Below are 13,076 nucleotides of genomic sequence, written 5' to 3'. Positions count from 1 at the left end.
TCATGGGGTTCTTGCGCACACTCTCCGAAGTGTATCCGATAAAAAACCGACAGGCCGGCCACCCTACGCCGATGATGCAAGCTTTACAGCTTTGCGGGGACCGGTGCATCATCACCGATGAGCCTCCTGGCTCGTCTCTCAATTGACTCAAGAAGCTCCAGCTGGTACTTGGCGGAGTTATCCCAAAGATTAGAGCAGTACTCCATGCATGATCGAGCTTGCGCTTGATATAAATTTAGAAGCTGTTCCGGAGTGAAGTACTGTCTCAGCTTCGAGACTAACTTGATAAACTAATGCTAGGCTAGGTGGTAAAATTATTTTATGACATTATTTTATTATTAGGTAGGTAATACTTAACCACCCAAAAATAAAAATCGGATGTTTTTAGCAGCGCTAGAGGTGTCGGTAAAACATCTATAATTAGTCACGTCAGAGGTAACCAAGAGGTGATGTTATGGGTATCGTTACAAAGCCCTACTTTTTAACCGTTAGGTTGTGTTAATTATGTAAAATTTGATTGAGTTTACTCTTTGAATTATTCGCTATTTATATTAAGTGATTGAAATAGTATTAGTGTGAAAACAAATATTCCTTGTGGTGGTAAGGTAAGAATTTAACTATTGGGGTTTACTCCTTAATAATCCAATTTATATATAAGGCCCCCAGTATGAAAAAAAAAATTGGAAGTAAAATTTACTGAACGAATGGCCGCATTACGTTTTTGATAACACGTTCTAAAACTTGTTACAACGTTTTCTAATAACGCCATCTATCGGAAACCTATAAGGTTATACTTGAGTATTTTTTGCCTACATTGTATTACTGGCCAATGTAATTGAAGTCGGTTTTTTTTTCGTTTTTGAACAAACACAGTCATTAATTACCACTTATCTACTATAGGTTATAATAAAAATAAAAAATAAAAATAAAACACGTTATATTTAATGTTATTCTTATTCCAGCTTTTCATAGTCATACAAAAATTCCTTTAATAAGATTGTTTTAAAGATTTTTGATAATTTTTACTTAATGAAATGCGTTTTCAAGGAAACCAGGGGGATGATAATTCGCCTAATGAAATAGCAGAACGTTTTTTTAAATGTCAATTGTCAATTTATATGTCAATGTCGATTAATTTTCTAGAAGAAAAAAAGCGCGGGAACTTTGAAGTGAAAAGGCGGTCTTTTTTTTTCAAAAATATTTTATTTATTTTATAATTCATTCACTGGAGTTTTTTATAAATAAATACTTATAAATTAATCAAGAGATGGGGAGAAGTAAGAAAAGGAAAAAGAAGGAGGAAGATAACGCTGAGGACGACTCGTTGAGCTCCGACTCCGAGTCCATAAAATCTGTTGAGCTAACAGACGCCGAAAGGTATGCCCCGTTTCGGGTAGCCGATTACGTGCGGCACTACCCTGAGAACGGGGGTAATTTTGACTATATTGTATTCCTGGAGAGTACAGAGGCTGACAAGCCAATCGGAACAAGAGACATGATGACACTCGCTAATAGCATAAAAAAATATAATAAAGGCGTGAAACAACTAAAACGCATTAATAAAAGTAAAGTTGGAGTTATCTTTGATAGACCTGCTTTTGCTAACGCGGTCTTAGGCAACAAAAAATATCTTGATGGGTACAAACTTAAAGCTTCCCTTCCGGCTGCCGCTACAGAGGTCACTGGGGTAATTTCTCATGTGCCTATAGAATTATCCAATAAAGAAATATATTCAGCTCTAACTAGCACGAAAAATATTATATCTATACGTAGATTTATGCGACGTGTAAGAGAAAATGGAGAAATAAAATTAATCCCCACAAAAACAATTTCTATAACCTTTTCCTGTCCCAATTTACCAGATAGTGTGGACCTCAACAGCTGGCGGTTCGAAGTACGGCAGTACATCCCGCCAGTAAAGCAGTGTCTAAAGTGTTTAAGATATGGTCATATTGCAAAATTCTGTAAAAATTCACAAAGATGCAGCATTTGTGGCGAAGGTCACAATTTTAAAGATTGTCAGACTCCTTATACTGCAGCCAGTTGCTGTCACTGCTCTGGCAATCACATTGCCATATCCCCTGCATGCCCTGTTAAAAAAGAAAAAATCCAGCTTAACAGAGATAAATTTCAGAAAAAAAGCTTTGTTGATGTTTTAAACAGCTCTCACTTTCCATCATTAAACAAAACTGATCAGTTCTTATCTCTTTTAAATTCCGAAATAATACTCAAATCTATTACAGAAGCTTTAGTAAAACTTATAACACTAAACAAAAATAATGAAATACCTATCTCTTCCCAAAATATTAAAAATGTCCTGCAAGATACATTAAAAAAGGTTACTAATAAATAATTTGTACTTTATGGATACTTTAAATATTGTGCAATGGAATGCTCAGAGTATTCTACACAATCAACATATTTTTAATTATTTCCTTTTGGACAAAAATATTCACATTGCGTTAATTTGTGAGACTTGGTTAAAGCCTTGTCAAAAATTTAAGATACGTCATTACAATGTAATTCGTCTTGATTCAGGAAACACCCACAATGGCGTAGCCATATTAATACATAGCTCTATTTCTTATTCTAAAATTGATACTTTTTATGATGACTCCATTCAAAATGTTGTTGTTCGTATAAAATACTCTAGCAACAAAGAACTTACTATCATAAGCTTTTACAGTCCAACTAATTGCAATCCTGCTTTTTCTAAATCTAAACTAGACAGGTTAATTAAAAGTTTACCAGAACCAATCTTCCTAGCAGGAGATTTTAATGGCCTAAACTCAGCCTGGGGCTGTTCTACTTCTAATTGTCGAGGCAAAGACATTCTAGAGTCTATCAATAACAATAATTTGGTTATACTTAATGACGGAAGTATGACCACTGTTGGTTCGCACATATGGAGACAGAATGCTCTTGACTTAACCATAGTATCACCTTCATTGGCTCTAGAGTGTGACTGGTCAGTACATGACGATCCCTTAGGCAGCTACCACTTTCCTGTAATCACAAAAATTTTACTTAATAACAATCATTACAATGCCACTCCTATTCCCAATAGTAGCTCACTACCCTGCTTCCCTAACCTGAACAACGTTGATTGGAACATTTATAATTTAAATGTCCAACTATTGCTCACTGAATTTTCTCTTGATACACAAGACCCCCTTCATAACTACACAAAATTTACAGATATTTTACACTCAGCACTGTGGAAATCATCTTCTATTTCTAAGCACTCTTTGGTTAATACAGCTTTATCTTCATGCTCTCCTTCTAACTTAAATAAAAAAAAAAAACTTCTTCCTTGGTGGAATTTCAATTGCACCAAAGCCGTATTAAATAGCAAAAACGCTTATTTGACTTTTAAATCTGATCCCACTGAGGCTAATTACATTAATTTTAAAAGACTACAAGCCACCAAAAAATATATTATCAGAAATGAGAGAAGAAACAGTTGGATAAAACTTTGTGAACAATTTAACAGATCGACTCCTATATCAGTCATTTGGACGTATATGCGAAAATTTAACAAAAGCTATTCTCCACCTTCCCATAACAACTCTGACTATTCTTGGATCTTTGATTTTCTCAAAAAATATACTCCAGATACTGTAGAGCCAGCCTTTAATCTTAATTCTTTCTGCCATATTCTTCCTAATCAAAATTTTATTATAAAATCTTTTACCATTGTCGAATTAAATTCTGCTATTTCATCCAGAAAAGACTCTACACCTGGCCTTGACTACATTTCATATAAAATGCTTAAACACCTGTCTTCTCAATCTAAACTAATTTTATTAAATATCCTGAATCTTCTTTGGGAGCATAATCTTATTCCTATGGATTGGAAGGTTGATTGTTTAGTACCTATCTTAAAACCCAACAAGGACAAGTTTAACTTTGATTCATATAGACCTATAGCATTGACTTCTTGCATGGGAAAAATATTTGAACAACTTTTAAAACAAAGATTGGAACATTTCATAGAGTCTAATCATATTTTACCTTCTAATCAGTTTGGTTTTAGAAGAGGCAGGTCTTCAAGGGAGAGCATTGCTCACTTACATCTTGATATTTATAATGCTATACAATCAAAGCAAGCTCTCGCTGGAGTTTTCTTCGATGTAGTTGGAGCCTTTAATAATGTTAACCATCATATTCTATCCACGGAATTAGCTGCGATTGGTTTACCTGTAAAAGTTATACAATGGATTTTTAATTTTTTGCACAGTAGGAAGGTATTTGTTAAGTATAATAATAGACTTATTGGTCCAAGGCTTTCTCATAAAGGTACATGTCAAGGTAGCATTTTGAGTCCATTGATTTTCACACTTTATATACATAGATTAAACTTAATTCTAGGCTCTCATATATACAATTTACAGTTTGCTGATGATTTGGTAGTCTATTGTTCTAGTAATAATATAACTACCCTAAATCTTAAGTTAAACGAAGCTTTAGTTAAATTAAATTCTTATTTTAATTATCTTGCATTGGACATTAGCTTTGAAAAGTCTAAAGTCATAGTTTTTAATAAAGTAGGGTCTGAAAGAATTAAAATAAACTATAATAATATATCTCTTCTTATCACAAATGAAGTTAAATTTTTAGGTGTTATATTCATGAATAACTTATCATGGAACAAATATGTAGACCACATAGTTGATAGAGCTCTTAAGGCTCTTAATATTTTAAAGTCTCTTGCAAAAACATATTGGGGTTCTGATCCAAAAATCCTTCTTACCCTATATAAATCTCTTGTACGCAGTCATTTTGAATATGGATTTCTATGTTTTTCTGCTAATGACAAGTTGGTTAACAAATTAAATATTATTCAAAATCACAGCCTGAGACTTATCACTGGCGCCATGAAAACAACCCCAATTAATTCGTTACAGGTCGAGTGCAACATTTCCCCTTTACACCTTAGATTTAAATATTTGAAATACTGTTTTTTGCTAAAACTGTTTTCCATTAGTAATCATCCTCTAATTAAAAAGCTTAATTACTTACATAGTAAATATCCTGTAAATGCTCCATTAACTTCTAATAACCCATTTATTCTCTTCGAATATTCATTCATGTTAAATCTAAATAACCAACACAAAATACACAGTTCTAGCAATTGGATGTGTTACGAAAAGGAGTTTGACTGTCTTATTAATCAAATCGATATTATTATTGACCATAAGCTAAAAGAGCGCCAGGAAGTTTACAACCTCATAGCACAATACTCTGATAAGTTCAAACAAGTTTACACAGATGGATCAAAAAATGATATAAATGTTTCCATGGCCTATTATGTACCTCATCTGAAGTTTGGCCAAGGCGTCAGATTGAAAAAGGAGATATCAATATTTACAGCTGAAGCTCTAGCAATTACTGCTGCCCTAGAATTCATTAAAAAACAAACTAATCAATATTGGCTGATCATTACTGACAGTATGAGCGTTCTAAAGGCTTTAGATAATTATCAATTCAGTGCTAATACAAACTTCATCATTTTAGAAATAAGACATCTCCTTTATCAACTATCCAGAAGAAACTACAACATCAAATTATTGTGGACACCTTCACATATAGGAGTAAGGGGAAATGAACATGTGGACTTTCTGGCACGTTCAATTGTTGACAGTGACAGCGGCAGCCCTGTTGATGAGAATGTTGCCGTACCATACACTGATCTATTAGTTGCTATTAAATCAAAAATCCTATCTGATTGGCGTGATCTTTGGCGACAAACCTTGTTAAGAAAAGGATCTTGGTATGCTCAGATAAATCAAGATATTGGAAAAAGTCCTTGGTTTACTAAATCGCATCAACATAGAAGCAGAAAATATTATACAATACTATGCCGCTTGAGATTTGGACATTGCAGATTTAATGCACATTTGAATCGTATGCGTATCATCTCATCGCCCGTTTGCCCACATTGCACCAACAACTCTACACAGTCTTTAGATCACATATTTTTTGAATGCTCCGCTTTTAATCTGGAACGCCTCTTATTTATAGCCAACTTGTTATCAACTTCTGGACCAAAAAATGTCCCGCGCAATACACAAGATTTATTGACTAATTTGGATAACTATACTAGTATATTTGAATTTATTTGCAATACTATCAATGATATTTGAAACAGGATCAGGACCTTCATTCATCGGATGTGAAATTTTATTTTGATATTTCAGGCTTCGGCCTATTACAGACTTGGTTTCGACCTCGCCTATCACTTATAGACAAAGAAGAGTAGACGAAAATATGAAATTTCAGACTTGGTTTCGGCCTTACTCTACCAGTCATCGAATCAGAAGAACAATAAAGTTACTTCAGACTTGGCTCCGGCCTTTTGATATATCAGAACGAAACTTACAAATTCAGACTAGGCTGTATGGATTATAGTCCTTTGCCTTTCCCTATTGGGGATAAATTTTAAAACAACATAATTTTCTAGAACCAACTTGATAGTTCAAACTTGGTTCAAACTTCAAACACATCAAATCAGCTAACTGCGGAATTCACACATCGAATCATCACACGTACGCTTAATTATTGGTGGTACCGTAAAGTTGTTGATATTTTTTTATCAGTGTTTTCCATTACATTTGTAACCCGTGAAAAATTATAATAAAACCGGTAAGTACAAAGCCTGTCTAAATATATATATTTTGTAAAATTAAGTTACATCACGATTTCATTATTATTCTTTATAATAAAATAAGGTTTAAGTTATTGTAGTGCTATATTATAAATAAAAAGTTTTTATTAATCACTATATTTAAAGGTTGCATCATGCTTTCTCGATTGTGCGTCGCTCGTTCGACATTGAGTGTTACACAAACACTCAAAACTCCAGTTCCCCAAAGATTCGTGCCCAAGAACTACATTGTAAGGAATTATGCTCGTGAACCACGCTCCAGAGTCGCCACGCGAACCCAACCCACTATTTGGGAAAGATTGATGGCCCCAGCAGGACCAAACGGTATGCATTTAAACAACTAAAGATATGAAAAATAGCTAAATTTTAATTATACTATGCCCAGCTATGGGATGTTACAGGCTGAATCAATCATAGTATATTTTTGTTGTAGTTTTCCATGAAGAAAAATAATTTTCATGTTAATATGGTTGTCAAAATTTTAATAGCATTTCAAAATTATTCCTATTAGTATTAAATTTGATATTTAAAGCCACATTTATTACAAATACATCTTTATTTTGTATTTAATGGGAATTTAGCAGAGATGAGAAAATATAATAGCATGAGTATTTATTTCATTTCAGCTTTTAGTTTGGGCAAAGGAGCATTAGCAGGGGCATCAGCTGTTGGACTTGTCGCGCTATGTTACTATGGCTCTGGTGTCAAACCTGGCACCTTACAAGAAGCACAGTGAGTCACCTTGTAAACAATTATTATAGATATAAAGTGATTGATGCCTTTTACACAAACTTACTTTATAATCTTATCTAAGGCTGTGCCAATGAAGATAAAAAAAAAATTAATAAATAAAAATAATAACATTCCATACCTTAATTGGCTAGTACCGATATGGTGAGTTGAAGATGCAGGTTCGATCTCTGCTGGAAAGGCCGATTTTTGATTTGATATTAAAAATGTTTAAAATAATAACAGTTTTAAATTGAATACAATTACAAGTTAATTAGCAGTAATTTTGTTGTTTTTTTAGTCTCTGGCCACAATACGTCAAAGATCGCATCAAAGCTACATATGGATACATTGCTGGATCACTAGTTTTAACGGCCGGTAGTGCAATAACCGTTTTCCGAACACCTGCTTTACTTAACTTGGTTGCTCGAAGTGGATGGATGGTAAGTTATTTTTAATTGAAAAGTTATTTTAAATAATAACTTAATTTATTTTTATATAATATTAAATCCTATTCTTTATTTATATTTTAGTCGATTATTGCAACAATGGCTCTCATGATTGGATCTGGAATGGTAGTCAGAGGTATGGAATACAGACCAGGCTTCGGACCCAAACAACTGGCATGGATGGTGCATACTGGCATCATGGGGGCTGTTATTGCACCCATATGCTTCCTCGGTGGACCCATCCTCTTGCGTGCGGCTTGGTAATTATCGATGCTATACTTAATGTCATCAAACATAGTTAAATTCTACGCTCAATAAGTGATGTGGTTTGTCACGAACAATGAAATACACAAAAACTTTAAAATTGAAACAGTCACAAAAGAGATTCAAAGGCATACCTCCGTATTGGGAATGACTGGAGAGACACCCTAATGAACTCGCTGTTGCATTGACGACAAGTCAACGCAAAAAAAGATTGAAAAGAAAAACTATCCTACAATAGTAAAAATATTAATAATAAGCAGTAAATGGCTCACTGGAGCCGCACTGTACGTGTGCTACATTCACACAATATATTCGCTAAAGTACTGATTGCAGATAATTATCTAAAAAAAAAAAAACAGTTAAATGAAAAGATTTTTGTATAATTTAGAATAGTAAGCAATAAAAAATAGTATTCATTTGTTTTGTCTCTCTATAATTTAGTAATTACTAAATAATACTACTTTCAAGTAGTGTTGTGTTCCTGTGGTGAGTAAGGTGACCAGAGCTCCTGGATAGGGTTGGCAACATGCTTGGGATGCTTCTGATGGTGCAGGCGCTTATAAGCTACAGTAATCGCTTAACATCAGTTAAGCCTAATGCTTGTTTGTAGACCTAGTTGTTGTATAAAAAGAAAATCTAGAATTTATTAATCGTTATTTCTGTTCTACAGGTATACTGCTGGAGTAGTAGGAGGTCTAAGTACAATTGCAGTCTGTGCTCCCTCTGGTGAATTCCTTAATATGCGTGCTCCGCTGGCAATGGGTTTGGGTGCTGTATTTGCTGCTTCACTTGCTGGAATGTTCTTGCCACCCACTTCAGCCCTTGGCGCAGGTAAGACTAGCATAATATAGGAATATACAATATCAGTTTAAAGAGGTTCTTGCCGATTCTTCTCTGTAGAATCATTACAAATCAGTGGTAGGTTTACTTTTAAATAATAATAATCACTTTAAAATCTAAATTTGTAACATGATGAATCAAAAGTAATTTTTAAAGCCTTTTTCAATAAAGTAGTTTTTGGTTTTAATTTTTTGATTATAAATAATAATCTAAAAGAAAAAAGTTCAATCAAAAATATTTCAGAAAGATAGGAAAACACAGCACTCAATAAAACAGAGGTGTACTTGGGAATTTAGATACAACAAGAGTTGTCTATACTTATGTTACGTTTTTTTTTAATTTTCAAAAAATTCAGTAAAATATTACACAATATTAACATTGTCACATATACTGAAGAGGTTTTCATTATAGCATACAAACAAACATTCACTAGGTTACATAATATTAGTAAATATTAGTCTACATAGTATAAATAACTTATACTATGTGGATTTTGACTTCTTAATAATTCTACTATACACATTTTATTTAAAAATTTCATTCTGAAACAGCACAATTTTAATTTCTTTCAGGATTATACTCCTTGAGCTTGTATGGAGGATTAATTGTATTTGGTGGTTTCTTGCTCTATGATACCCAAGCTATCATCAAAAGAGCAGAGATGCACCCAATGTATGGAGTTCAACCGTATGACCCAATCAACTCGTAAGTTATATTCAATATTTGCTTGAAAATTTTATTTAAGATACTCCTATAAAAGTAAATAAATTATCATAATTATTTGGCACACAATCAAAGTTGCACCATGGATTGAAAATAACATACTTTTCCAGAACTACAATGATTTAACAAACAAGCAAATCGGTTCATTTATTAATAGTTATTTTTTTTTTTTATTATTATTGTTATTTGTTAATTTGATGTTATTGATTTCAGGGCGATCTCAGTGTATTTGGACGTCCTTAATATCTTTATGCGAATTGCTATGATCCTCGCAGGCGGTGGAGGCAACAAGCGGAAGTAAATGCTAAAACAAACATACACTTTAAAAAAATCATATAAATTAGTCAGCATTATAATAATTGTAATAGCTTAGGAAAATTCTCGTGCTTTCGATGGCTGAATCTAAAGCGAATGTGATATTGTTTTGATGTAAGGACATAAAGTACTGTTAAGAACGCGTAATTAGTTTATTTTAATGTTTCCGAAATAAATCGACAAGTATTATTTCGATGTGGTTTGTTTTATTATTCCTAGTATAGATTATCTATACCAAGATGTAGTGCAGAAAAGTATAATAGATATTCATCCATTCACATAAGCTTAACCATTAACGTCTTAAGAGCCATTTTACTATTTTACGCTCTGCAAGTTTAGGGTAAATTTGGTCGCATCGCGCGAGTCGTACGAGCCGCGCGATCTTTGTGCTAGTAAGTATAGTGTGACAATTCTTGATCATTTTCTAATGTATGATAAAAATTAATAACTGGCATAAAATGATTTTACATAATTAATTTGTTAAAAATTTCAAGTATGTTATATAACAACAGTCAATAAATTTAAAATAAAAATAAAAAAATCATTTTTAGGAAACAATTTTTTTTAAATTGATTTAGTTTTTTCAGTTTACGTATGAATCTAATATTTATCAGATCTCGATAATATTTATATGTGACCACATGATAAAAATCAGCTTTTGATTAAATTAAAAATTATCAAAATCAGTACACCCATTAAAAAGTTATTGCGGATTTTCAAGAGTTTCCCTCGATTTCTCTGGGATCCCATCATCAGATCCTGGTTTCCTTATCATGGTACTAAACTAGGGATATCTCCTTTCCAACAAAAAAAAAAAATATCAAAATCGGTACACCCAGTAGAAGTTATGCGGTATAATACAACGTAGATCGACGAAAAAAGCGTCAAGTAAAAACGCATTATTAGATATAACTCGAAAAGTTATTGTTAGATCTCAAATAAATTTAAATGGGACCAAATGACACACACCACCTTTCGATTAAAAGAAAATTTGTCGAAATCGGTCCACACGGTCAAAAGTTCTGATGTAACATACATAATAAAAAAAAAATACAGTCGAATTGAGAATCTCCTCCTTTTTTGAAAGTCGGTTAAAAAGTTGACCAAAATCGTCAAATAAGTGCTTAGTTGCGATATAGCCAAGGAAATGATAATTGAATACAAAATAGTTTTAACCCATATTAAAGTCTGGCTGTTTTAAAAAGCTCGATAGTTGTGTTCCACACGAGCGTACTGAATTATTAAGAATAATCAAAATCTATAGAATCGTGTGATAGGAGGTTCTCTATCAGGACGTAATGAAATTGAACAATTCTTGAAGAGTTTGATCACTGCAACAAGACAAGAATATGCAAGAAAGATCATGGTTTGTCAATCTTCATAGACTGAAGCTAAACTCCGATCAAAACGCGAAAGGGTGATCTTGTGTATATGTAGCATTTACTCTAGTAAAGAAATTGAAAACGTTAGGTTGATACCCAAACAAGAAATTGAGAAAAACGATTGCATTCGATCAACAATAAAGGATAGGTATATATTTCATCATACTAATGCTAGACCACACATCTTTGGCCACAAATTAAAAATGGAGAGCACGTGGTTGGGAAGTATTAATGTACCCGCCTTATATTCTGAACTTGCACCCTTAGATTTGCACCTGCTCTCGGTCTCTCTTTCTAGTGAACGAAAAAGCACAATATAACTAACTAGCTGTGCCTGCGACTTCGTCCACATGGAATTTAACGAAAAATTATTGTTCAATTGGCAGTTATAAAATAATTACATTTCTAAAATAAAAGTAGCCTAAGACTCCTTATTACATCAGCTATCTGCCAGTGAAAGTGCCGTCAAAATCTGTCCAGCCGTTTCAGAGATTAGCCTCAACAAACAGACAAAAATTTTAAAAAATATAATATTATTTTGGTATAATTATGTGCCGTGTATATATCCATATGCATTTAGTAAAAAACGATTATTTTAATATAACAAACAGACACTTCAATTGTATTTATTTGTATAGATCAAATGCAGTTAAATTTTGAAAGTAGAGGAAACATTTTCCCGACCTGCAATATAAATTGATCAGCACCTGTATTAGATATACAAATAAAAAACATATTTTATCTCTGAATAATTTATTTACAGGTTTTTTTTTTAAATAAGCTTTCGTAATATGAATATTTTAAGCACAGCGATTGATGTTGAATGTTAATGTTCTTACATTAAACGCAAACATATTTTTTTGTTATCATTTAATTGAATATGAATAAATGGAATGGCTATTCATATATGTAATCAAAAATTGCCTTGATATTTAAATATACAATTTACATTTTAATAACATCTTATTTAAAATTGGAGCATTGTGCATTAACATAAGTACTTAAAAATTCATAGGTATTTGTTACAAGGGCATATTAAATTAATAATATATCATACGATAAATAATACAATTGACAAAACGTAAAAAAGTTATTGTAAATATTAAAAAAAAAAATATCACAATTTTTAAATTATCAATCTTTGGATTTGATTACAAAGGGCACATATTTGCGCGCATAAGTACTAAATGAATAATTTTTAGTTTCCTAAATATTTAATCTTTCTGTAATTTAAATGGAGAATATTTTCTTGTAGGAGTCATAATTTATATTCATTGAAGTGAGGGCTTGAAAAACTTTAGAATAATCTTAAATTACGTAAGCATTTTAATGTCAGATACATGCCAAAATTTTCAATGCGATTTACTGTTAGATGATTATTTTTTTAGATAATAATTTATAAAATCATGATTTTATTTCAATTTTAATAGGTCTAACAGATATTATGAGCCATCTAGCGTTAAACAATTACTATATTAATTATTTTAAGTCATATATTTTACGAAAATGAATATTTTACATCTTTAAGAAATGTATAAACTTCTCTGTCTGTACTAATTAAAAACACTCATTATGAATTTGTTGTTATTGGGATTGCCTTTTAAACTAATATCAAACGAAGTTATCATGTAGTTTGTTCGCGTGGGTGGAGAGAGAATTTTATTATTGGCGCTAACTTTACAATTATATAATGTTTATCAAAACGAT

General features: G+C 32.2%; 1 protein-coding gene across 1 annotated transcript; it reads left to right on the top strand.

Annotated features, from left to right (window-relative positions):
* The first annotated feature begins 6,774 nt into the window (after window positions 1-6,774).
* LOC123669539 (growth hormone-inducible transmembrane protein-like) lies at window positions 6,775-10,182 on the top strand. The gene is made up of 7 exons (XM_045603141.1): window positions 6,775-6,991; window positions 7,294-7,399; window positions 7,698-7,839; window positions 7,930-8,105; window positions 8,780-8,940; window positions 9,522-9,654; window positions 9,886-10,182. Exons 1-7 carry the CDS (start codon window positions 6,802-6,804, stop codon window positions 9,971-9,973), a joined length of 996 nt encoding a protein of 331 aa, XP_045459097.1. The 5' UTR covers window positions 6,775-6,801; the 3' UTR covers window positions 9,974-10,182.
* The last annotated feature ends 2,894 nt before the right edge of the window (window positions 10,183-13,076 follow it).

The sequence above is a fragment of the Melitaea cinxia genome, chromosome 3, assembly GCF_905220565.1.
Source record: "Melitaea cinxia chromosome 3, ilMelCinx1.1, whole genome shotgun sequence".
Classification (NCBI taxonomy): Eukaryota; Metazoa; Arthropoda; class Insecta; order Lepidoptera; family Nymphalidae; genus Melitaea; species Melitaea cinxia.
Note: the sequence above shows the minus strand (reverse complement) of the source record. Positions and strands in the feature narration are given on the sequence as shown.

Bases quoted from the DNA above. Each gene is read 5' to 3' on its own strand.
- LOC123669539 (XM_045603141.1), top strand. From the start codon at position 6,802: ATGCTTTCTCGATTGTGCGTCGCTCGTTCGACATTGAGTGTTACACAA. The intron at 7,840-7,929 runs GTAAGTTATTTT...TTTATATTTTAG, and splicing joins TTGCTCGAAGTGGATGGATG to TCGATTATTGCAACAATGGC. The intron at 8,941-9,521 runs GTAAGACTAGCA...AATTTCTTTCAG, and splicing joins CACTTCAGCCCTTGGCGCAG to GATTATACTCCTTGAGCTTG.